At 42.5% G+C, this 27,637-nt stretch overlaps 1 protein-coding gene across 2 annotated transcripts in view; it reads left to right on the top strand.

Annotated features, from left to right (window-relative positions):
* LOC144773202 (granulocyte-macrophage colony-stimulating factor receptor subunit alpha-like) overlaps window positions 1-21,169 on the top strand; it is a 372,152-nt gene extending 350,983 nt beyond the window's left edge. For both annotated transcript variants that reach the window (XM_078658090.1, XM_078658091.1), the window contains 2 exons: window positions 12,536-12,626; window positions 20,601-21,169. In XM_078658090.1, coding sequence (XP_078514216.1) covers window positions 12,536-12,626; window positions 20,601-20,690 — 181 coding nt within the window. In that variant the 3' untranslated portion in view covers window positions 20,691-21,169. The remainder of the gene's footprint in view (window positions 1-12,535; window positions 12,627-20,600) is intronic.
* The last annotated feature ends 6,468 nt before the right edge of the window (window positions 21,170-27,637 follow it).

Here is a 27,637-nt window from a genome sequence, read left to right as displayed (position 1 = left end):
AGGCCGCCACCAGCCCCAGCGCCAGTGCAGGCTCCACGCGAAAGGGTCACTGTAGCGCTCCGCAGTAGGGACGGAGGCCACAATCCCCACAGCTGGAAGGAAACCAAAGGGGACAGTCCGCATAGGCCGCACCGGCTCCTGGTGCAGAGACGGGCCCTAGTGCCAACAGGTCCGGCTGGGCCAGCTTCAAGCTCCCGGCGATCCCACTATCTCAAGTTTCGCTCAGTGCCCCATGTACTAGGGGAATCACTCACCCGGATCTGCCCTCCGCCGCCGGGAGCCCCGGTGTCGCAGAGGATCGGCGGGGGGAGGGGCCGGCACCTCAACCCCCTACACGGGTCAGCGGGAGTCACCGGACCCCAGTTCAGCCCTCCACTCGCCTCTCAGGATGTCCGTCATAGGTCTGCAACCATCGGTGGGTCCGATGCGGACGTGGTCACCCTCGCAGCCCGGGCGCGTCCTCCGTATGCGGGCCGCATGCACCGCTACTCCCCTGCGCAGGCCCAGTCCGCGGTCTCGCGTAGAGCCAGGCAGAGTCCTCTGAGCGCCGCTTTGTTCTCCGGCGGCGCGGACGGGTCCCCAGAGGCTCTCCCGGCAATGTGGAGGTCCAAGACGGATTGGGAGAGGATCCGGATCGTCAGCACCCCTTTGGAGGGTCCAGCAAGGATCTTTTTTGGAGGATATTATGGGTCCTCGGACGGAGCTGGTGAAGCTCACGTCCTGTCGGCCATGCTGCTTGGCCACGCCCCCTTAATTTTATATAATTAAATTACTTCCCACCCTATTCCCCTATAAACCCACAACCCGCTACGGAACTAATAACACAACATTCAACTTAAAATACATTAATAACTAATACTATTCCAAAACATATAATAAAATGACAATCAATACTCTTCAAAAACACTAAAATACATAACATTATTAATAAATCGATATTTTTGTAAACTATATGTTTGTAAACGATATTTATCACAACTATATTATTGTTATCGATATTACTTACCTATCAGTCGATATTCTGGTCAAACTATATTTTTGTTGTCGATATTTCTTCCACTCGATATTTCTGCGGGGATATTTATGTAACACGATATTTCTCCGTCTATATTCCTACTCTGCACCGCATCAAGGCCCCTACAATAATGTTATAATGTCTTATCACTAGCCAGCCCTTAATTTCAATATTATGCAGCACAGATTCCACATGTATGATCACAGAGATCCCTCCTTGTTACCTACTGTGACTTTTTGCCTTATTTTATCTAAAGGCGAACTATATGGGTTGGATGTACAAAACTGTTTAGCAGTCGCAAAGCCTGGGATTTGCAAAGTCACTTGTTTTGTGACCGCAAAAGGATGTATTTTAATGTACAAAGTTTATTTTGCAAGTTGGAAATGCCTTGCCAGCTTGCAAATGTATACTTTGCAGTCTATACCATACAGCAAAGGTTAGGGGGGTTTATGAGTGGTCCCTTCTCCTTTGTGAATTGGTATACAATGTGTTATTTGTGGTGGGAAACTATTGATCTGTTACAGAAACCCAAATAGGAGTGGTAACATATTTGCAAAGTGGAAATAGAAGCTATGCCTAGCGGGCAGTTCCCATCTGAAATGTGTTGGCTGTCAGTATGGGTGGGAGCAGATAGTGGTCCTGGAGGCCGCTGCATGCTCCCTCAATGTCAAAACAATTATTTTTCAAAGGTGCCTGTGGCTACTTTAAAAACACTGGGGCAAATTTACAAGAAACTGACGCATCCGTAGAGATGTGTGAGTTTCCCTGCACCAGCCTGTGCAACCCTTGCGCCACATGGATGCACCTTATTTACAATACGGCACACCATGGTGCAAGGATTGACAGATGCGTCAGAAATTCTGACGCATCGGTTGGCGCAAAAGTCAGACATTGCTGGAGACGTGTCGCAAGCACAACGCAATTCCAGCAATACACGGGGTCCTATTCTCAATACACTGCGTCTCACCTTCCGCCTGCTTCAAGCAGGCATAGGGTTTTGGTGCAGTGGCGTCCTAGAAGTGGTGCAGATTTCACTGCATCACTTCTACAAGGCTCTCCTGTGTGGGAACGCCCGCCCTGCATACATTATACCTGACGCAGTTATAATGTGACGCAGGGCTTTACAACGTGACGCATCTCCCTAGATGCCTCACATTATAAATTGGCTGCATTGTTTATGCCGCCGCTGCCTCACAAAAGTAACGCAACAACAGCGCAAAAGTGTTGCAATGGGCTGGTAATCTGCCCCACAATCTTGCAGTCAGTGAATCAAAATGCCTGGGTGGAGGTCTGCTGTTATTCACAGGTCTCCAATCTGGGGTTCCCGCCAATTCACTGAGTCACAAGCAGACCCTTGCTTCCTAAACATTCATGAGGCAGGAGTTTTTGTGACTCCCAACAATTGGGTATTTTTCGCTGTGACCGATTAGTACACCAATTGCAGTGCAAAATGAATGTGAGTTGCAAACCTGGTTTGCAACTTAATCTTCATACATCAGGCTTATATCCTGTGTGACAGTGCACTGAGGTAATGGTGGGGTTCGAGGTTTCAGAAGATATTATTACATTCCAGCTGGCACTACATGGCCTTAAAGTTCAAGGAGCTCATAGCAAAGGGCTAAGTGTCTTATAAGCTTTACATGAGGCCAGAAACAGGGCGCTTGCAAAGGAGTAGTTCAGCATGGGGATACCCTGAAATGTGTGTATGGGTATGCTGACCATTTTATTACGAGTTTGGTGTATTCGTAAAGAGGTGAGTTTGTATGTTTAGACCCAGGCTACTATTTCCCCCGTCAAATGGGTGCTGTTGCTAGGAAGCGGATCCACCAGATTGTCTTAAGTTGTGTGTGTTGAAGTCCCCTGTTGTCAGGATCTCATGTCAGGGGACTCTGAAAATTAAGTCAGTGAGCGCCTCACAGAAGGCTGAGACCGTGTTGGTGCTTCTGTCAATTCCGTGAGTGTTTAGGTATACGTTCATTACCAGAATTGATTTAGCCATCTTGTACAATTTTCCTCCCTTAATTGTAGCTCATAAGAGCAATGGGCACTCCATGTCAACTATGGTTGTCTCAAGAGTGTAGTCATAGCTGCTTAAATTGAGAGGCCACCTGATGGGCGCCCAAAGTGATTTAGTTTAGCAGCCCTTTTGTGTAAACCATGAAAGATTGCAGGCAGACGAGGTTGCCCTCCTTGATATGTTTACAGGCTCCATCGTGGGTTAAGATCTGCCTTAGGCTCAGCGGCTGTGGACTTGTACGGCATTACGCGCATTGGAGATTTCCACTACATGACTCAGAACCATACCCTCGGGAGTGTTACACCTACTCCGCGGTCTCTGCTCTTGATACCCTTGGCAATCTCTTCCCCTGCATGTATATCGGATTGGGATTGCTCTATACCGAGCCTCTATCACCCCCTTCCACTTTACGGACTTTTGAAGGTCCTCTATTTCCCGCGGTGAGAGTGGTTTATTGTTTCTCCACCCCGGGACCATTCTTTACTGCCCATGACCTGCCTCAAATCACGATGATTGTTAATCTTCAGCACATGGATAACTGCTGATACCAAAAAATAGGAAGATTCATTCATGCTCTAACCTTCTGAGCTTTTTAAATGTATCTTTTTGTGAGCCCTTATACCACATATCCGGTGGTTGCTCTACTATTCACAGATTGCCCCAACAATATTCAAAGTATATTTTCACCCTGAAGAAGGAACCTTGTGTGTGCTTTAGTGTTCCGAAACGTGCATAGGCATTTTGTTATTTCATTTTAGTCTTTTTGTATTATTATTTAATTGTACTATTGTATTATGTATTTTCTTTTGTGCTTGATTTATTGGTGCCTTGTGAGTGTTGGTCTTTTGTATTATATGTAGTGTTCCTTATCAAACCGTCTTTTTAATTATGGGACTTTGTTTATTGTTGTTTGACAAATGTTTGAGAAAAACAAACAATCCTTTTAAATGTTATTGTCTGTGATTTTGCTACTTTTTTTATACCAATAAAATATGAATAAATAATATGTTGTAATGTTTCAAGTCTGCGGGACAACTATACGTACATCTTGGATGAATTACCAAAGATATTATATCCATAGGAGGAAGATTTTGTAATTTGCTTGTGCTTATTTCCCTGCTCTCTTCCTCCCCATTGAGATTTCAGGGACCCTCTGCTGTGTTTTTGTTGCTGTCTTAGGCCCACTACATTCCAGGCCGAGATGTGGCCTCTGAATGTATACCTTTACTGACAGTGCTGGGAGCAGCCATCTGTCTTGTCTGAAAACGTCATGGCAATCCAACCCCAATCTGAGTTTGAGTTGGAAGTCAGCTTCATTGGGCTCACCTGAATCTGTAAATTCTTCCGCCAATTAAAATCTATTGCAGTGCTTTCTTCCCATAGAATGCTTGTGCTGGATTTGCGTTTGGGTGATTGTCTACTGCTGTTCAACATGTGGGGATATTTTTCTGGTTCTACAGTGCAAATGTGAATACCCCGGTGTGTGAAGGTGTATTTTTCACCAAGTACTTTGGTTGCAAATAGCGAGGTTCTCCAGGTAACACTCGTGGACTCTATGTTTAGGGGTAAAGGGAATCTATCAAATTGGATTCTAATAATTTCTTTACACTGATAATGGAGTAAGACGATGTAGAACGCAGAGGATTTGTACCCTATTAAAGATGTAATTTTGACCTCTAGATATGTAAGATGGAGTAAAAATAAGTTTTGATGAGATACGAGAGTCGTCTTGGTTCGGGTTGAATGCCACCATTGGGGATGGTTCTATTTGTGAGTTGCTGACTCTTGAAGAGTGTGTGACTTTCGGTTCCACCACGACAGGAAAGAAGTATTTCAAGAGCAGTCTCGATTGAAGTGCATAGTGTTTGGTCCGCTGTTCGCCCTAGCTGATTGTCCCTGTGGGCTGTTTGGACTATTTGGGATCCCCTTGCCACTGACAAGCACACCTGAGGCGGTCAACGGGGGCTGGGGTGCCTGAGGCAAGAGGCCTTCGGGATAGTATCCCAATGGGGATGCCCATGTTCTCTGCTACATGGATTCCTGGTACCTCTGAGACATCACTGGCCAAGGGAGTGGTACTCCTATGGCTGAGATGATGAAGCATGTTGGCCTCTCAACAAATTGGGAACAGTTTAGTGTGAGAAGGGTCATTGTTGAGGATCCTGAATGCTGAATTTGTGGCAGAATGTAAGTCAACATTCAACAAGGAGAGTGGTACTCCCCCGCTAGGGTTGTGAGGGCGTTTGGGGCTCAGACAAATTAAGAACAGTTTTGGCTGGGAGAGTCAATATTGTGGGTCCTGCGGGCTGAGTTTAGAGTGTACACCCAACCTGCTAATCTTGTCGGGTTTTTCTTACTTTTCCTGAGCCTTTTCTTCTGCCTTCTGGTTAGGGGTTTGAGGGCCAGACTGACACTCGATAAGGGCTGAATTACAGCTTCCAATGTAGTCTCAGCATTCCCGGGGCCACGGGGTCCATGTAAGGTATGACACCTTCAGTAATTTTTACAAAAAGGGGGTGGTGATGGACAGAGTATCTGAGTTAATCAGAACACTCCTACCCAGTCAACAGATCAGGGCTTGATCCATCACCGTTTTTTAGCTCACTGCACCATCCCAGTTCAGAACCTGGCTATATGCAAATTAGTCTGTCCCTGGCCCAGTGCATCATGGGAACAGGGCAGACCAAACTGCCAAGCCAATTCTTCACTGGAATCAGAACCTGGCTATATGCAAATTAGTCTGTCCCTGGCCCAGTGCATCATGGGAACAGGGCAGACCAAACTGCCAAGCCAATTTCAGAACCTGGCTATATGCAAATGGCAAAGGGTCAGAGCTGATTTGTCTACATTCTGTCCATCAACTGTGTTTTTTGTAACCTTCAGTAATTTTGCCATCCTCTGAAGCAGTTAAGCCAGTGATGTAGTCCACCACTTTGATCTCTCCTTTTGTGGAATTATACGTTCAATGTTATCAACAAGGTTTGAAAATAATTTGTGGCGTGTGCAAATCTTAGCACTCTTGGAGAACAGGTGCAGGTCTTGGTCCTGCGAGCCTGGAGGTGAGTACTTAGCTTGGCTTCCAGGTTCATTATTTTTGAGTCCATGCTAGTTATTGCATTTGCAAGAGTTTGAATCAGATCAACCTGGAGTTCTATTGTGTGTGACTGCCAGGTTAGGCTATTTCTAGTGGTAAGGAGGGGTGAGGTAATTGACAGCAAAGTGGCCTCAATGTTGGTTTCCCCATCTGACCTAGAGTTTGTGCACAAATGTGGGTGTTCAATCACTTCTAGAACCTTCTCATCTGAATTATGCAGTAGGATGTTTGCCATGTTCCTTAGATGTGTCTCTGTATCATTAATTTGTGGTTGGCAATGTGTTGGTGAGACCATGGCATAGGCCAACCTGGGCTCATCCATGGCCATCCAAGGGGCTTGATGAACTTATGCTATCGCCTCTATGGGATGCATGGAGTTGTTAGTTGTGACTGTTTCCGACAAGGAACCCTGGAGTATAGAGGCAGATAGCTCCATTGTTGACAAGACTTCAATAATGGGAATATTACTGGTTTCCTTCCTGGGATGTAGGCCATTCGCCCGGCTCTAAGTGGATGTAAGTGGAGTGCTCACCTTCTGTATTGTGGTGCATTCTGCGGTGTGGATGGAGGCAGCTGGTGGTAGCTTATTGATATGTGGGAAATCGTCCTTGATTGTGTTTAGGCTCTCGTTTGCCATTGGTTGTAAAAAGGATTTGTAGAGCGCTGCGTTCACCGGACGGTTTCTTGGCCTCCAAGTGAGAATGCTGTCTGTTGTACACACCGTGGGCTCTAAAATTGATGTACTCCGTGTCTGTATCTTGTTTGCACTTGTTTGTGGACCTTTTCTGAGTAATGTACGCTTATGCCTTATATTGAGAAGTTTGTGCAAGAGTTTCCACATTTGTAGAAGCATGTAAAAGAACTTGGAGTACCTCTGTGGCCGCTGACTTCTCAAATGCATTTTCAAGGCTACGAGCCAGGTTGTTTGTGGCCAACATTGGTGTGGCAGTGTGGTACTTGAGCACAGCACAGCACAGCACAGCACAGAAGCTTGTAGGAAATGAACAGTAGCCTGTCACAGTCGTAGATTTTGCTGCTGCCTTCCCACAGTCCTCTAGTCATGCCGCCCAGATGGCTCTTCTGCAGACTTTATGCCAACTAACTATCCTCCTGGGTTGGGGGCATGAGCAAAGCAATGGCAGGTACAGAAAAAGCCAAAGACCAAAGAGAGATCCAATGGTGACAAAAAACGTCTCTGAAATTAAGCTTGAATGTGCAGTAAAACCAGTACAGAATCTATCATAGAGTCCATTGGAGGTTTGTTGATTTGTGTCTCGTTAGCATGGCAGGGTGATTACTGTCCACCAAATTCCCGCTAATCAATGTTTTAGCTGAGCTGGTGGAGTGGGAAGGAGCAAGGCCAGTGTTGTAGAAGGTTAGCATGCCATCAGGAAATTTAGATGCAATTAACTCCGTGGCCGGGCAAACTCACAGAGAGGGGGACACAGTAATGGAAGCCAAGGGGGCCAAAAAGCAGGGGCAGGGAGCGGAAGCACACCAGTGGCCCCCGGCTTAGCCACACTAACAACTGTAATGGCCGCTTCCACACCAAGCGTCACGGCCGCCATGCCTAACGCAGCGCAGGCTAACCTCACATACTTGCCTATACCTAAACTGCCCCCAGGGGTACCTTTTAATATACACACTCACCGCTCCTGTGGCTGACCCCTGGTGCCTCCAGTGCGCCCGTCCCTGCCAGCCCACGCTAACAAGTATGTGAAGGTTCGGCAGGAATAGTAATGCTTCTTTCTGGCGTCTCTTCCGGCTCTCCCTGCAGAAGCCTCACCCAGCATCACACATCTCATCCACCAACGTGCCCATCACAAGGGTATTAAGATTCTGGTTCCTCTTGTGGACTGCTTCACAAACAGAGAATTCTTCTCCAGCTGTATTTGGACCACTGGTTGATCCACACCACTGGTTGATCCACTTCCCATCAAGAAATCAGATGATTCAGGATTTGCAAACTGTGATTTACCTGATTCAGATCCATGTCTTTCTGACCAACTAGATGAAATCAAAACTTGATCCAGTGCAGGACATGGCAGTCTTAGAGGCCAGATTCTGAATGTGATTACAGTTGTGTTATCAAATTGCAGGAAAGAAAAGCTTCAGATGAATGTGTCTTCCCTACTGTATCAAGATCAACCCCGGCTGTAATCCAGGTTGCAGGTGCAAAATTGCAGCAACCCAGGCAGTTGGTCCAAGGGCCGGATTATATCTAGGACTAGTGGTTCACCACGTGCTACAGGTTTGGAAACTGGTCCTGCAGGGTTTCAAGGCATGCATCAGATGGAACTTTTCTGTTGGTTAGAACCTGACGTTTTCAATCAGGAACTCCTCATCTCCTTTAGATTGTTACAGTGGATGCCACAGTTGGGGTGGGTAGCCAATCTGGCGTTCAGAGAATTGCAGGCATGTTGGTCTCCCAGAGATCCGAGATACTCTTCAAATTGAAAAAAGTTGGAAGCCATCAGGAAAGCTCTTCTGAGTTTTGCGTCCCTATTGAGCAGTTCATAAGTCAGAACAGACAATATGACACCAATGCCATATATCAGCACACAGAAGTGGCCCATTCCAGGAGTTTATCAAAAATACCATCAAGATTTTCCATCAGGTCGAGCAACATGTGATATCCCTCAACATGAGATACAATAGACGCCCTGTCTGTCCTTGACCCAAGGATCAAAAAGACTCCTTTTTGCCATTCCCACTTTCCATTCATTCTGAAAGTGTTGATAAAGATGAGAACGGAAAGAGCTTTACTTATCCTGAGTCCTGGGCTAATCCTGGTGTCCTCTTCAACGTCTAATGGTGAATAAACTGGAGGGTGTATTTCAAACCCCCTTCTCTCCTCCTCTCTCTCATTCTTCTACTGGCACTCCTGCCACACTGCTGCAAGTCAACTCGGATTTTGAAAGGATAGGAAAGTATATTAAGGGTTTGTCCAAGGAACTGGATATTGCAGTACAGGCTTCTTGGGTCAATTACAGTTTGATCCCATTATTTCCATTGGAGTTCATTTCAGTGATAGTTGAGGAGTGAATCCCAAGTCAGGGGCAGAGGTCCATGTTTAATGTTCCCCACAGGACGTTTTAATGTAGGGTTATTTTAGCCATGTTTAGGCTGCATTGGGCTTCTACTGAAGCTTCTCAGGAACACTGGGCAAAAATGGAAACGTGTGAGCCCTGTGCTTTGCACCTCTTGAAGGGGTTTGTAAATTCTTGTCATTCTAGTAAGGTGCTGATTCCAATTTGGGATTTAATTCTGGTCCCGGTGGCATTACAGCTTGACGCCCTGGTGTTAGTGGGCCTTCAGTTTCATACATGGAAAGTTCTCTTTCTTGTGCTATCAGGTCTGTCTTTTAAGCTTATACACAAAAAGGGAAACTAGGCATGGAAGGACAAAAGGAGAAGAACAAGCATTGGAAATGCAATAGGTCTCACATTAGAAAAGTTGGAGCTATTGGTTTTGTATGTTGGTCTTGAAAATAGCAAAATTAATAGCTTTGTCATTTACAATGCCAATACTTTAAACTTTTTCAAATGTGACACCTATACCATTTGTAATGCAACATGTTTTGTATGTACGTGACTTAGATGTATTATTAATACAATAAACAATGGATGCCGTGGTAGGAACAGCACTTCAACCACCACATGATCAGAATTTAAGACAATATTGGCCATGTTAGAGCCAGTCAGATGTTCCCCAGTATACAGTTAATAGCTCATTGCTCTATATTAGGATTTTAACTTATAAACTCTAAGTAAAACAAGAAAAAACTATATAATACGTTGAAACCTTAACATTCAAAAGGTACAAGTTCAAAGAAAATAAAAGGCAGCAATTAGACATAATTACAATAATGTTTCCATCCCTTACGTGGAGTGCCTTTAATAGGTCCACAAACCGAATGCACTGGGTCCTCTTTAAAACTTACTGGGCAATGATACAGCCGGCGTTCCAGCGAAAGAACAAGAACATGATTGGGGCAAAGGGTATTTCAAGGGAAGAGATCCCCGCCTCTCTACTCTATGAATGACCCTTTTGTATAATGTGATAAGTAGATATTGCGGGGTTTACGTGAGAAGTGCAGAAAATAGAAATGATGAATCTTTCAGAACAAAGTAAGTAAAGTATGGGACTCGCTCTAGAAAAGTGAGACCGTCACACTATACAGTGCTATACAAATCCTGGCACTGGAGGCCAATAGGTACCTACGCCTAACTAATACTTCGGAACTTGGGGGGCATGTTTATCATTTAAGAATAAAGAACAAACAAAAAAAATGCGTAAAGTTGCGGCGCCCATTGGACCCGAAGAATAATGCAACCTTTAAACCCTCGCGCAATAGAGCCCATTAGTTATAAACATACATTAAAAGACCGGCGAATGTTTACACTAGAATAGTTACATGTGGTAGCGGTGACCCAGTCACTGCTGCGGAGGAAGCAATCACTCCAGGTTACTGAGCCTGTTCCACAATTTGTGGGCATGGCTGAAAATTACTCGTGTCTAATATGGAAGGAAGTGACCGAGGGCTATGCCTAGGATCGGCGTGTCTGCATAAAGTGCAGCCACTCATACGCCTTCCAAAAATAGACAGGTCTAATGGCACTCGATCTTCAGCTTCAAGGCTTGATCAGGGATAGTAGGTGGGGCGGCCAAACGCACGGGGTAAAGAAGTATCGAAAAGCAGTAAATGGGAATGCCATATGTCAGCTGTTAATGACACATCGCGGAAGTGGATATACACGGATTACTAATTCTAAAGTTTGGATGCAAGGGCACTATGGTCTCACGGAACATGGAAACGGTTTACAAAAATGAGGGTCTTTGAGAAGTTACAATCATTGTGCTTAAACCCATTGTACGCGATGGTGGGATGGAACGTTTTTTTTTTTACTCCAGTCGTTGAAAGAGTCTTCGTTCAGAAACCTAATGGAACACAAGTCGGATGGGGTGGGGGGCGGGGGAGAAGCCTTTGATGAGCGAGTGGGAGGGAACACCATATGGGGCACTATGGGGGAGGAGAAACGAGAGACACGGCCAGGCGGCCGTGAAAGTGAAAGTACGGCCGGCCGGCCGTGAATAATTAGGGGAGGAGAAATGCCTGAGGCAGAGCGCACAGCTTCAGATGCCTGTGGGAGGGAGGCGGCTTTGAAGTGCTCGCGCTTTTTTCACGGGCACTGCATGCAATCGCCGACGATGGTTAAGCTCTGGTTAAGCCCCTATATTCTCGCAAGCTGAATGCGCAAGCGCATTGACAGGCGAGACCTAAATTCCACTCAAGAAGCCTACTTGGATTCCCAAAGATGTTGCAATAGATACCTCACCCACTTAATAGAACCATTCTTCATCATCTGTGCTCAACCACACCCTTTTAGGATGGTACCACCAGGGTGGACTCAATCGGAATTCGAATTTCTTATATTAATTTTTATCTGGATAAAGCAGGAATCCACGAGATAAAAAAAGACTGTTGAAAATACCTGTCAGTATACCAAAAGGAACTTCATTTTTATTCTTAGGGTACTGAAGGTATAAATAAAAACAAGAGTGGGCTGGATTGGGAATTAGGGTCTAAATGGCCCCTGTCTTGTAAGCTCCCATTCATCCAGGTTTTCCTTAAAGACTTTTGCTAAAGTTGGGTCCTTCTTTCATTTCCAAGGTAGCCTCAGGGCTCACCGGAATGGGAATACCAGTACGTAATTAAAACATAATAGTACAATATAATATGAACATGTAAAGAATTAGGATGTAAAATGAGGTTAACCATATATTTTAAATGATAATGCATTTTGCCAGGACGTTTAAATGCCTGAGTGCTATGACTTGTATGAATTCAAATTCAAAACGTTATTGTTTCAAGTTAATAAAAACCATAATAATTTTGCCATATATACAGTTCTACATAAATAACACATAAAATCTTTGTGAATATAATGCATGATTGCTAATGATTTCTTAAAAGTAAAACACAAGTGCCATTGTATTATTACCACTTCAACCCATGGTAGTTATGTTCATCAAACTGAAATGTTGACGTTAGGGTTTAATATCAGTAAAGTGCCATTGTGCTACTAAATCCTATAAAATCATTTACACTTATTAACAAATTAGGTTTGGATGACCCTGACGTTAGAATGTCTTGTTGTAGTAACAGCTCATTTAAACAGTTTGTCGCATAAAATCAAAGAGTTTCATCATTTTACAGTTGATCTGAGGATCTATAGCGCTACTGCAGGTTCTGCTGCCTCTTCCATAAACATGTGCATTCTTTAAAAGGGGACATATATAGACTAGGTGATGATGTCTTCCTTTACTGCACTGCACTGTCTGTACGACTTTGGGCCGTTGTATAAATAATTTCAATATTTTCAGCAGAAACACGTTTGTTTTTTAGGTGCAAACTGAAGCAGAAGATTTGGCCTCCTGTTCCGCAACCAAAGAACAATTTGATCGATTTTCAGAAAGAACTCAATAAGGCTATGAAGGTAATAATGAATTTACTGTCATCAATTGCCGTTCACATGCAAACACAACCCATTGCCGTAATTCTGAAGCCCACACTCTAATTTCTGACATTCGCCAGAATTATTAGTTTGGCAGCTAACACCACACTTATGCAGTTTTCCTAAAATTAATTTTGGAGGGTCAAACCACACGAAATTTAGCGGGTAAAAAAGGCCCATGTAGTTACAAGGACAGACACAGAACCAAAATCTGCTTGTCATTTCCCATCCTATGGCTGCTATTTACTGTACCTGATTAACATCAGATAATACCACAACGAAGAAGTGTTGGACAAACCGTGGCCTAAAACAGGGATGTGTCCTTGCCCCCACACTGTTTAATTTATATACGGCTGACCTGGGGAAGAAGCTTCAAAATGCTAGTCTTGTAACTCCGAAAATTGGAACCAACAAACTGCAAAAAATACAGTATGCAGATGACTTGGTGGTAATGGATCACACAAAAATCGGGCTACAAAGGGGCCTAGATGCCCTCAATAACTACAATGAAAGAAATTAACTTATAATAAATGCTCAAAAAACCAAAGTAGTTATTTTTGGACACTACCCAAAAAAGGCTCTTTTGAAATGGCATGTGGGCAAAGAAATCATCGTCACAGCAAAATCCTAAGTGAAACCGGTAAAGCAACAATACATCTACATAAAATGAAGGCTAAAGCACATTCAACAATTTATGCCTTATGCAAACTAAATGAGATAATGCAAAGCCCAACAACTGTCCCGATTAGGAAAGTAATACAAGCAAAAATCAGGGCAATTGCTGGTTATGCTCAGCAGGCATTCCCGGGTAAAATGGAATTAATGTTAGACAAAGCACAATGCCAGGCCTACAAACGCATTTTCAAACTGCCCAAACACACACGCAACAGCCTAATTCGTCTAAAATTTGGTCTGAAGCAACAAAGTAAAGAATGCTTTGGAACGCATGTGAAATATTACTACCAAGTCCTAACAGCTCCAGCCGGAAGCCTAAAGAGCATGCTGAAGCCGATTTATGGGGGGGTCAATTAACCCGTGGCATCGTTACACAGAGGAAGCAGTGGAAACGCTGGGATTAGCAACGGAAAACTGGGATAGGGAATGGTAAACTATCTGGCCATCAAAAATTCAATCAATAAACAATGTTATCAACTGTCGCACCAAAGTGATCTAGCAGAACACGAAACAGGAAGAGGCTCACCTTGGCTGATAAAATTGTTTGCCGGGAGTAAAATCCAGCCATATCTGAAGCAAGCTTTGGGAAGGAAAGCACTAAAAAACATTGTATGGTGCCCCTCCCCATTAAGGAATTAAATGGAGATCTCTAGAACATAGAATCAGATGCAGAATCTGTGATTTTAAATTTGAATCTTTGCTACACTTGATTTGTTGTTGCCCCGGTATGTTGCAGTCCCGTAGGATCCTTTTAAAACAAATATGGCTCCGCAACGGGGTAAGGATAGTGAAAGAAGCAACTTCGGTTCTCTTTTCCTGTACTACACCACAGGACTTGGCCAGATTTGGGAGATACATGGCCGAGTTGCGTTTTAGGCTTATGGAATAAGAGGGGCCAGGCATCATAAAAGGCAACTTGGTCTGTTAAACAAGTATTCTCCAACAAGGCAGAACCGACATCGAACTGACAACCATTTGCAGATTTTTAAATGTATATAATATATCTTCTTACTCGGTATTTACACGGTTGTAAGTAAACCCATTGTTCTTTTATTTTACTAGAATGTCTGTTTTTTAAACAAGTGTTTCAATTTGCTTTTAAAATCACATGTAAGTTATATTGCAGATGGTTTTAAGTAACTGTGCAATACAAAATAAAATAAATATGAAAAAAAAATACCTGATTAACACTGCCCTCTGCTGTGTAGGACCTCATTGGGTGCAATAGAAACCATCCCAAAAAGTGGGCCACTGAGTCTTTGGTAATTTCACACTCACCCCGAGGAGTTAGCAGTGGCGGCTCCAACTTAAGAGGGGTGGTGAGGCAAAGGAAAGAAAATACATTTAAATAAAACACTTTTTCTGCAGGCCAGCTGCAGCGTCTCGGTCCTCTACGGCTCTTCGGTCAACTCTAGGAGCAGGAACCAGGAAGCAGACAGGCTCCCAGACTCCCCTAGCCAATCACGACACTGCGTTTCTCGGATGCTCAGATACAGTTGTAATTCCCCAAACGCTACATGCAATAACATTTTTCCATATGCAGAGCTCTCAGGTTTCCCAGGATCATGTGGATGTGGTTCCTCCTGGTACCCGTTTGTGTTGGCCAACCCATTACAAAATCATGATTAAAAGTCCTACAATGCAAATAAATCATGTAACAGATTTGCTACTCAGGCAGTGACCTTGGAAACTTGAGAGCCCTTAATTAATATTAATTTGCTTTTTACAACAATGGGGCCCGTTATGGAGGATGGGGGGGGGAATAGCCCGGTATCCTTTCTCTCCGCAGAATTAGCGGTATTATGGGCATCAGTAACTCTGAATGTATAATGAATTCCCAAATTCTATACAGGGCCAAGTGTTTCCACTGTCACACATATATTTCACCCGATAAATTCACCTGCTATCACCATGCAAAGTGTCTGGGTGAAAAACTCTGGACCTGTGCCGTTCGTGTGTGCTTGTAATCCTCCTTTGGCCGGCCCCTCTCATTACTGGCCCGATTGAGATTACTGGTCCATGTGTAATGAGGGCCATAGTTAATACAGCCCAGTGGGCACGGTCAGTAATCCAATGGCTCTTTGTGTCTGTCACATCTTGTAGTTTCACCATTATAGACAGGGTATCTATTAAGTCGTAGTGTCTGTATAGTGGTGGTGATTATCACAAAGACATGATAAATACAAGAAAGACAATGTCCTCCGAGTGAAGATTCCGGTTTTCAGATTTTCAAAATCATTGGGGAAAAGCAAACCAGACACCTTCTCAGGATGGATGGAGATAGTAACTGAGCTGAAATTCTCTATAACCAGATTAAAGACACCAAGTACATAACCTTTTATTAAGTGCCGCCTCAGAGGTGACTATAAAGGGAAACATCTTACTGTAGGTAACACCCATATATCACTGACGCAGAAGCAGCCACACCAACCTGATCAAAATGAGCTTCTGTTTCACGATAAAGTACTAGGAACTATGGGGCATATTACCAACAACTAGCGATAATTATCGCTGTGTTGGTTTAGCGGGAATATTCCTATCGCCGCCTTTCACCTGTTTGTATCGCTGAGATACCTTGCTATAAGCAAGGTTTATCTCAGGAGCGATAAAAAACAGGCGAAATGCGTGAATATCGCTGTCAATACAGTGACATTCAGGCATTACCGTGACAATGCTCTTAGCCATGTTATCCACCTCTCATTGGATAACATTGCTAAGAACTGGTCAGGGAAGGCGTTAGCTTTTGGAGATATTCGCGCTTAGCGCGAATATTTCCAAAACTACGCCTGTGTTGATCATAGGCGATAGCGATTGAAGCGACTGTTTTCAGTCGCTGACATTTTGGCACGCCCACTTTGCATGTCATTAGCGATAATTATCGCTGACATGCAAAGTGGGCCCCTAAATGCCCGCTATCGCCTACAAGCTGTCGCTAACTGGTGTTAGCGACAGCTTGGTAATAGGGCGATAAAATTATCGCTGCATTAGCGGGAAAAAGTCCCGCTAAAGCGGCGATAATGGCCCTTGGTAATATGCCCCTATATTAGGCCTGATGCAGGAATACCAATAAGTCATGAAACCCTGGGTGTCAGTACTTCATGTGTGTGGGAATACCAGACCATTATGAGATATCCCTTGGGAAAAGAGGAAAACATGTGAGGATCAGTGGTTGGATGGAAATTACCAAATTATAGCCTCCATTTTCAAATTGTTTCTCCAACGAGCATTTTCCTAGCTATCTGCAAGTGAAATGTCCAGAGGTGGAAATATCACTGATGTATTGTTAAATAAGCACCATTTATGAGGGAGAATTCCTATTTCGCATTTAAAGATATGTGTTACCCTGGAACACAAATTGGCTCACTTTGAACACCAATTTATTCAAGTCAAGGGAGGGAAATCCGTTTTTCAGGGGGGGTACCGGAGGGAACGCTCCCAAAAAGTTGTGAAGATGTAGAGAACATGTTTCGCATTAAATGGAAATGCTTTCCTTGTGGAGAAAATAAACAAGAGCATTTTTAAATGTGAACTTGCTACATTTTTGCATATGTAAATATTTACACATGAATAATCTTGGAAATCTGCATCTGTCACAGCTTTTTCTGGCTATTTTTGGAATTGCTTGTGACTTCCAAGAAAATTGGAAATTTGCTCCAAATGTAGAAGTAACCCTATGAGAACACATTTCTAAGTTGGCAGGTCTGTAGTGAAACAGACCCAAAGGATAAAATTCACTTCAGCTCCAATTCGAGCAAAAAAGGTGAAATCTACGGATGGTAGATTTCCACCTGTGATTTGAATGGATTTCCTCCTTTTTGGGATTCACAGATTCACAAGAAGTACCCAGGTTGTAGATTTCTAAGGACCTCTTAAGTTCTTACTCTTGCCATTCTAGGGAAATTTATGGCAAAATGTGCACTTCCTTTTTTCATCAACATGGAAAATATTTACTTACTGGCGGTAGTGTTACCCAACACGCCCTAAAAATATGGTAGCGTTTGGGACACTTATCCACTCTATTTATACCGCTATACTAGCCTTTCTCAAAACTGAAGTTAAGTGTTTGAATTAGGTGGAAAAACTAATTCGAAATAATTGTGACTATCCAAAACAAAAACTAATGGCTTTCAGGTTTTTGACAGTATCTCAAAAGGCCAGCACCCTTGAAACAGTATTTTTCCCTCCTGTTTTTAGGTCAAACCTATAAGACAGTACGGGCTGTCTGTTAACTTAAATACCAATTGTCAGCTTACAGTGGACATGGAAGCACCCACTGCTTACCATTGATTGGCTTTATTGTACGTGTGTCCTTCCGCTCCTCACTTTTGAAGCACTACTTTATTTTTGGATAAACAGTCTACGAAAGTGCATGTGTTTCTAGCTGTCTCCCTCGAATACTGCTCTTCTCCCCTCTACCACATTCCGTATAGCTCCCTCTGGCCTTTGTTTTCCTTCCTGCCCTCCTCTGTGTTATTCTCTCCTCAGTGTGCTTCACCCGTCTGTTGCTTTCTCACCCGTGCACTTCCCCCCAACAACTCAATGTTCCTTTCGACCATGTACTTCTCGTTTCCACCCTGCACTCCTCTCTTTCGCCCATGTTGGTTGCCCCCCGCATTGCTTTCCCCACCCATGACCTCCATGTTCCTTTCTCTCTCCCCACCCTCCATGTTGCTTTTGCCTCTCTGTGTTGTTTCACCGTCCCTGTATTGCTTCTTTCCCCACCACCACCCTCTGTGTTGATTCCTGCCGTGCATCGAAAAGAAGAAAAAAAAACTTTTGTGCTACATTTTTATTTAATGATCTAACTCAGATTGGTAAATAAAAAGAAAAACAGTGCCCATTTCATTTTGTAGGCATGCGCAAGTTTGTTGCGCGCGCCTAAACAATGAGATGCTAGTCGCTTTGTATCATCTTTTTTATCATATTTTTGCCATGCTGCACAGCATCGGGAATGCTGTACAGCCTCTCTAAAAACAAATGGCGAAGCCAATAAATCCGCATTGTGAGACCTATTAGTTTTGCTAATGCTTGTTTAGAGGACACTTCAGATGACTCTGCCAACTTGGCTAATTTTCTGCACTAGTAAATCGACCTGGCAATCAGAAATTTACACATTCTGATTCTGTAAAATAGGATTTGGAACTTCCTCTCTAAATGTTACTTTTTGCAACTGTAACTTAGGGCCAGATGTAGGTAGCTAAATACCGGTCGGTAACGGCCGAAAATCGGTGATTTTCCTGTTACCGACCGATATTTAGCCCTTTCTAATGTAGGAGGCTGGTTTTAAGGATTCGGTAATTTACCGATTCCTTATTTTAAGGAATCGGTAAAATACTGATTCCTTATTTTAAGGAATCGGTAAATTACCGAATCCTTAAAACTTATGTAGGTAGCACTCAAGTGAGTGCATTTTTGCTTTAAGGATTCGTTATTTACCACCAACTACAAGTTGGTGGTAAATACCGAATACCTTTAAAAAAAGCAATTTGCTTTTTTCAAGATGCCATGTGGCAGACATACATGCCCTTAGGGCATGTATGTGCGCCACATGTGCACACATGCACGATTCAGGGGTGCAACAGGGTGTCAATGTGACACCCTACCACCCTTGAATATGCTCCTGCTATTACCGATTCGGTAAATACTGAATCGGTAATAGTGAATGGCTTCCCATTCATTCCTATGGGCCTCCAGGCCCATAGGAATGAATAGGAAGGTATTTCTTATTACCGAATCGGTATTACCGAATCATTTTACCGATTTATTACCTACATCATATTTACCGATTCCTAAATACCGAATCGGTAAAATTCAGTATTTAGGAATCGGTAAAATTAGATTACCTACATCTAGCCCTTAGACTCATGCCTGCAAAATGTTTTTCGAATCAGGACCTAACCTAATTCAAAGGCAGGTTGCTGTTGCCAGGGTAGGTTAAACTTGTAGAACGTGAATTTGACCTATTACATCCCAAACACTGATTCACAGAATCCATAAAGCACAATATTTGTACCCCTCATTCCACTAGAGATGATATTGTCTATGTTGTTGGAATTTCCTGCTTATTATAAAGTCAGTAGAGGAACGGGGGGTGGCTATTCCAGGAGAAGTGGCCCTTAGAATATTGGGTTAACCCACAAAGTTGTAGGTATTTAAAAACATTTCCCATATCTTTTCCCACTTTGTTGCTCACTTCAGTACAGTCCTGAAAAGGTTTGGATGAAGTATGCAAATGATATGAAAAAGTACTTCAAACAGCTCCATATTTTCAAAGGGAATAGGAAAGGGCTTTCCTCCAAATGGAAAAATGTTTTATGAGTAAAGAAATGAAGAAAATAGGTAAATTTGCAAAAGCGCATTTCCGTCATGCTTACTCCAACAGACAATCTTTAAATGTAAGTGCAGGGGAGAAGGATAATAACATAAATCTATGAGAAAATGCTGATTTTTGAGACATAATCATTGAATGTCTTCGTGTAATTCCCAAAAAAGGAAATCCTTGCAAATCTTTGCTGCATGCTTTCATCTTTCTTTTAATATGTTACCCCATTAGATTCAAAGGTGAAAATACAATAATATCAGTACCACACAGTATGTAGCGAGGTGGATTCCAGGTGAAAAGGAAGTTATGCTGTTAGCATTGACAAGCAAAAGACACACATTTGTTTTTCTTTTGTTTTCTCGCCCTAAGTGTGCTGGGTAAGCCCAGACTGGGTCCTGGGCTTACTGTGTCACTGGATTCGAGCTAGCCTGGCTGATGAGGGGTGTTACCCCGTAACCAGTCCCAGGATGCTGGTTTCCGGTCCAGGGAGAGCCTGGCTTGGCAGTTCAGGCTAGACTGCTCCCATGAGGTGCACGATCAAGACTGATTTGCATATGGCTGGGTCTAAGCTGGGGTGGCACCGTGAGCAAAAGAACGATTGAATTAACCCAGATCTCTTGACTGTGGGTGATAGTTTGGTTTGTTCTACATTACATCCATCATTTGTATCATTTGTGTGTCTTTTGCTTTGATAACATTGACAAAGCAAAAATTCAAGAAGGTATCCACCTCTGAATTATGCTCACAATTTGAAAATGTGCCCTTCAAAATGACTAGTCTTTTAATTTAGTTTACCAGTTTTATAATTTATGTAACTTATTCAACAATAAAATGAGGAAATTGTAATTTTAGGCTGAAACAATGCTTCAATAAACTGTGATTTCCTCGAGAATTCCTGTAACCATGAAGATAAAATTGATGATTTGACCAAATTAAGGTCGATTTTTTTTATATTTCAGGTTAGCCAGAAGGATATCTTTGAATACTATGGAGAAGATGAAAATGAAGACATTACTAGAGTTGAGTTTGAAAAAGTACCACTCAATTAGAGAAAACAAAATGACCCTGCAGTCATAGTCTGAAAAAATGTGTTCTGTTTCACAATTTTCCAGTATTGCACCAAGGTTCCTGCACCAGAAAGCTTTGTATTTCTCATCAAGTACCTCTAAGCAAAGATATATTTTACTCAATAATTAGGCTGTGGTAATGCCAGTGAGAACAACATCTTCAAAAGACTCTGGCATGATACACAACGTTGAATCTTGAAGAGCATTCAGGATTCTAGTTCAATCAAACTATGTGACAATTTCAGCATCCTTACAGACTTTGCTTATTTCTTTATTGTTGGTCAATCGTATTGTAGTGGAGCTTTTGTATAGTAATTCATACTCCTGAGGAGGCCGCAAACCACTCCAGTGTTAATCAGTTCTTCCTTTTGGAAATGTATGGTTGGAAACCTGGTGGATGTGGTAAGTCAAACACACAAAAGGTGATGTGGCCCAGAGTAATTACTAGTGACTAAGATTAATTCAAGTATTCAATCCATCACTTTTCTGCATATTTAATTGGCTGTGGTACGGCCTATAAGGGAGATGCTGACTAACGCGTATGAGTTTTTATGGCATGCTCCAAAGATGATGCGGCTTGCGGTGTTGCACATATGCCTGAAGAGTATGAGGGAACAGGCACAGCTTCACTTGATATTTACCGTGTTTTATACATCACAGTCTGCATCTTGTGCTTGCAATGAGTTGAACAGCCAGGTCTTTCATTGGCTTCTGAAATCGGGGATTATTGTCAACACACCTTATTCATGAGATAATTGACTTTTAGAGTTTGAAACTCATGACAGAGAAGGAGGGTGTACCAGCTCAGGTCTTTTTGAATGGAGAGATAATCAATATGAGGACAGAGATATCTTGTGTGGGGCGATAGGCCTGGAGTTTTTGTCGACAGGAGAGTTATCCAGTCCCATGGATTGCTCGTGAGCCAGGCATATTGTTTTAAAGATGATCCTTCCCGATATGGGAAACCAGTGTAGGGAAAAGAGGCTAGGTGCGATGTGGATCCACATCCGTAATTTGAGCAATAGTCTGCCAGCTGTGTTTTGGATTCTCTGTAATTTCCAGTTAACATAGGTGTTCCAAGATAGCATCAATCAACATAGTCAATCTCATCATGTGTAACCTATATTTAGCCACTTAGACTAGTTGTGGTACAAGTGTTAGTTTTAAATCCATGGTCACTCCTAAGTTCTTCACTCCAGGCGATTATAGACGTAGGGGTCTCAGTTGTGGGGGTAGAATGCAGCACACGTGGAAAGAGGAAATAACAAGGAAAAGTAAAGATATTTCTCCTCGTCGCGCTTCACTTGGGAAGGTGTAGCATGTTGAGACATTCCAAGGTTTACATACCTTTGTGAATCTGGGAATGTGCCAAAATCCATGGGTGGATTCATGGGAATACCCATGCTCCTCCCATGGAACGCCTCCCAAGTTGAAATATAACATAACGCAGCGCAAGCAGCTGCCATGCATTACATTTCTTTACAAAGCCACGCAAATATCACTGGAGCCTTTGTGTTGTCGTTGCGTGACTCAAGGACAACGCAAAGGCTTCATGAATATAGACCCCAGTGGTCAATTCTTAGCATTTCCTATTGTACATACATCAAGGTTAGCCCACGTGCATTTAATTTTTTTTCACCAAAATAGAGCACATGCAAAAATAAATCACAGAGAAAAATGTTTTTCTTGCTGAAGGTTTAGTATTTAGAAAGGGGTCTAGTTAAAAAACTGGCTGTTGAATATACTTTTTTCACTGTGATAATTTGCTTTGTAGGTAGAAAAAGACCAGTGTGATTTAAAATGTAGTGTCTTTGGACCTAATTAACTAGAATTTCTGTGAGTAACTGTTACTTGTGCCTCTCTCGGGTGCAACTTACCCTTAAAGTTCCAGGAGGAAGACTCAATTACTCATGGAAACAAGTTATGTAAATTTGACCCTTCTTATTTCTGCTTCAAATCTCATGTATTTCTGCTTCATGCTTCATGAATTTTTGTCTTGAGTAGTGGTTCTAAGACTATTGGCAGGAGCCAATTTCAGTAACCATTTTCGTGCACAGAGCCAGGCAATGATATTGATGCTACTAACTACACAGACAGACTAGACAGAGATGTGTGTACCTGTACTCGTAAACAATGCTCGAGTGACAATCACTTAACAAATTCCTGAGGCTCCACCCCAATTTCTCTTCGGTTTGTCCCACGCATCATACCTCACCTGAAAGCAACCAAAAAAGCATTCCTTTGTAAGTGCCACTTTGTCAGAAGATACGATGAATGCTAATGAAGATGCAGGAGACAGGTTGGCACCCACGGTGGTGGTCATTTAGAGGTGAGTGGAAGAGGGTCATCTGCACAAAATCGTGAGGTGCCTTGTGAACCCAACTCATGGGTTCTCCAAGAGGCGTGGCGGTTCAGGGTAGGTAAATATACAAAACTGTCCTTCACTTGGCTTGTGGTTTGCCTGTCATGCACAATGTGATGGGAGGAATATTTTTATACAAGTCTAACCACTGGCAATCGCTCGAAGTACCATTCAATCCACTGTTCTTTTGCTCACCATGCCACCTCAGTTTGGATTCAGTCATAGACAAATCAGTCTTGACCCTGCTCCAATAGGAACAGTTCAACCTGAATTGCTAATCCAGGTCCTCTCAGAACCATAATGCATGCAACCCAAGACCGGTTTCACCCGGATAGAGGCTCTTCAGTCAGGTGTAGCTTGGTTCCAGTAGCACAGTGAGCATTTATTTCCATCTTATGCCGCCAGCATCAAGCACCAGACGCTCCCTACACCTTTATCACATTGTTGCAGGATCTTTTCATCACTGATTTTCCCCTTTGTCACTATTTTTTCTGGCTTTTACTTTTGCCTTCTTTCTTTTGTGTCACATGCTCTGCGTGAAAATAAAATAAGTGCATGTACCTAAAAATGGGTGCCGTTTGGCCCTACCTGCAATCAGCAACCCTGATATTCAGCAGTGTAGCAGAAGACTCCTAAGAAATAAAATCCCTCTCCCTGCACTTATTTTACAAATGAAGCACAAGGTGTAAGGGACTCACTACACCCAACCATAGTGCTCTTTCACTACTTTAATAGGGGTCAGAAGGGCCCACTTTCATTGCTTACATTAGAGCCAATGGCTTCCTTGCTGTGCCACTGGAAAATGTATCTGAGTCCTGCTCCAATCTTATTTTATTTATTTTATTTCCAACAAGGGGTTGTGACCCAGCCCCCCAAATAAAAGCATTCTTGGCTTGGTACTTGGGTCTGGGGATCTGAGTCGGTTTGCTATGTATGTGTTGAATATTCTCATTGTGTGCCAAGAATAAAAGACAAAACAGAGAGAGAGAGAGAGCGAGAGAGTGAGAGAGAGAGAGAGATATTGAGACATCTAGTGGCTGAATTTCAAAATGTGACACCAAATAGCCTAGAATCAATATGGGCTTCCTAGCTTTCCCACATTATGTGATCCTAGGCAAACATTGAGCCACCTTTTTCTTTATTATCACATATGAGAGCACATTTAAAGACTTGAATTCCAAATGTGCGCTGTACAAGCACCTCTTTTGTTTGATTTATTAGACTATAATGTTGATCCATCTATATTAAGAATCTATGCCATATTTAGGGTTTACAAGACTACTGACTTGCCTTTTAGGTCACTAGAGTCATTCTTCTTGGGGGGCAAGCCATTAATGTTTCTTGGTTCATGCACATACAAAGGTGGCAGTGGTTAAACAGATCAGCTTGCACATCACAAATTCAGAGTAAATAAGGAAACAGTAAAAGTAATGTGTGCTCAGACAAAAAAACACTGTGCCACTCACCTAGTGTTGAAAACCTTCAATTATACATAATACAATAGTGTATCCAGAGCACCACACAATCAGAGTATCTTTGTCTGGCAGCATTTGAGGTCCAAAGGCTTTATTTTCAAGACATTAAGGATTTAGTAACAGACTGGCAGGAGGCGATTCAGAGCCCTAGAGAGGTTGCAATGCGCTCCAGATTTCGTCTTGTGCAGCTTAAGATCCTTCATTGCACGTATTATCCGCGCACTCACCTGTTCTCCTGGGGCAGGGCACTCACGGCGCTATGCATAAGGGGATGCAGGGAGGAAGGGACCTTTATACAAATATTGTGGAGCGGTCCTGAGGTGTCCTGGTTTTGGAGGGGAGTCACGGAGATTATGTCAGAGGTGGTGGGAAAGTCTGTGCCACTAGACCCGAAATGGTTTCTTAAATGATCAGAGGTGAGGCAGACTGGTCCAGATACGTGGGACTATGGTTGGCTTTGTCGGCGGGCGTGGCGAAGACAATATTGCAAGGAATTGGGGTCGCCCTCACCCCCGCAGGTGGAGGAATGGAAACGGGATCTTGATTGGTGCCAGAGGACAGTGGAAACAGTGTATAAAAGTAGGGAATGTGCCAAAAAATGGAAAAAAGTGTGGTCGCCGTGGTGGAGGTATAGAGGTCTGGGTGTGGGGGATTAGCGATGTGATGGGGTTAGTACACCAGATAAATCTGTATTTGAATGAGTTGTCTCCAGTTCTCTGTATTTGTTACCTGATGTACTTGTGGCAATTGCTAATGTATGGCATGGTATCTCGAGCTTGTTAATAAAAAGAGATTAAAAAAAAGGATTTAGTAACACATAAATTGGAGTACAAAAATGAAAAACCCTGTCAATGCTGAAGGTCAAAAGAATTTATTTTCAAGATTTTAAGGATTAAGTAACAAACAAGTTGAAATCCAAAGATTGAACAGGGGACATGTGTTTATACACTGTTAAATACAAGTAGCTACATATAGTGACAATTGTTTATTTATTTCTTATTTGCCATTCACTTAGTCAAAAAGAACAAGTGTAAAAAGAAAAGAAAATATGGAAAAGAAAACTTCACGTGTGAGAAGCCAAGGATAAAGTTTGAAAGAATGACCGGATGAACCAAAGCAGGCCTTTAGCGTGACCCCCAAAAACAAACAATTTCCCAATAATGAGTGTTTAGAGTAATAAGAAGCAAAGACCTAAAGCCTTCATGGTTAAATTCAGGAAGATACCAAAGGGAACATGCACCAGGGTAACCCGAAAAGACAGTCCTAATCAAGAAAAACTCAGAAATGATGACCCAATTCTGTGAATTCAAATACAATAACAAATATATACCTTAATGGTCTCAATAGGAAAGGAGCAAATCTACTCCAATAACGTCTGATATAGAAAGTCGAGAAATCCTGACAGCCCCGAGGACGAAAGAAAAAATATTCAATCAATACCTATGTCAAAAAACTAAGCAATGTGGTCCAAACATGCTCATGGTAAAACGTGTCAAGTACACTGGAAGGAGAAGAGACAACAACTATAAACATCCAAAAGAAATTATTACATTTTTGACACAGCCTATACTTTCCAGGAAGAAATATAACAAAGTAACTGGCAAAAAAACATGTGTCAGTGACGGTATGCAACGATTAACGCTTATTTATAACAGTATGGGTTTAAAATTCAGGCACACAACCAAATTCCACCATACTGCAAGTAAGTAGAACCACCCCAAAGTTCAGAGAGCAGGCTGCTGTGTAGAAGGCTATGATAAGCTTGTACTACAAAAATCACAGTAGCTACTAAAATTTAAGAAAAAACATTGTAAAATTCATATATGGCGCCGTACCAGCCCTCTTAATTCGCTCACATGTCACTTCACACGTATAAGTTAACAGCAAAGCTTACTGACATTGTCGGATATCCGGTCAGTTTTGACACGTGTGGAGTGCAGTCAAATCCTGGCCTTCTAAAAGAGGCAATGGTTCATGGACAGTGAAAAAGTCCCGACGCAAACAGTCGCCATAAAAAAACTGAGCGCCATATTGATCGCATCTGTTCACAGAGATTATGCGGATTCTAAATAAATTGAACCCTACTGTATTCAAATTCAATGGTAAATAATAATAATGGCTAGTTGTGAAATATCAATAAACTGGCCCCTTGTACATATTGTTAGAAAAATAATATGCTAGAAAGTAAGGAAAAGAAATATTGAAAACCTCATCAGTTTAGGAGAGAAAAGAGAGTTCATTCACCAACTAAAATCGTGTTTGGATAATAACATTATGATTGCATCTAATTAAACATAATAATCAGACATAAAGTATTTTGACCACAAACATTTTGCTCTGTTTTGTCATTCAGAGTGAACCCAATCTCAGCAAGCACAAACAGCTCATGTATTAACAACAACACCAATACCACAATTGTAAAATTATATGGCATTCTAGAGCAGAAAATCAACATTTTCACCTAGCACGGAAATTGTCACAAGCAGATAGTCATGACATAAGGTGGACGCATGAAAAAAAGAAATACTCTAGTGTTGTTGAAAACACGAGTAGCTCTCTCCATGCATGTATAAAAGACGATGGGGCATATTAGCAAGAACCTCGTTAAAATTATCGCCGTTTTAGCGGCAGGAAACTGCATTATAGAATTCCAATAGAAGCCCAGGTTAGATGTGCAGGACATCTAACCTGGGCTTCTATTGGAATTCTATAACGCATATTAGCAAGCCCATTATCGCTGTTTTAGTGGCAGTTTCCTGCCGCTAAAATGGCGATAATTTTAACGAGGTTCTTGCTAATATGCCCCAACATCTATACAAAGTTTGTAAAAGATAATACAAACACAATTTAGTTTGTCAAAAGGTATCCGTTAGTCATTTAGAAATGCAAACAGCTTGCTGTCCGTCTTCAATCCGAAATCAACAGCCCTAAATATGGTAATTTCGCATGTTTCTAGTTTTCTCAAAGGTTGTTTCCTATCACCACCTCTTGGATGTTCTAGTGCCACCTCCAGACCGTGAAATCTCACTAGCGATAACTCAGTAGACCTGTGTCAGGTGTTAAAGTGTACAGCAGGAGGGTAATTCTTGTTA

The sequence above is a fragment of the Lissotriton helveticus genome, chromosome 8, assembly GCF_964261635.1.
Source record: "Lissotriton helveticus chromosome 8, aLisHel1.1, whole genome shotgun sequence".
Taxonomy (NCBI): domain Eukaryota; kingdom Metazoa; phylum Chordata; class Amphibia; order Caudata; family Salamandridae; genus Lissotriton; species Lissotriton helveticus.
This window is presented reverse-complemented; position numbering and strand designations above follow the sequence as displayed.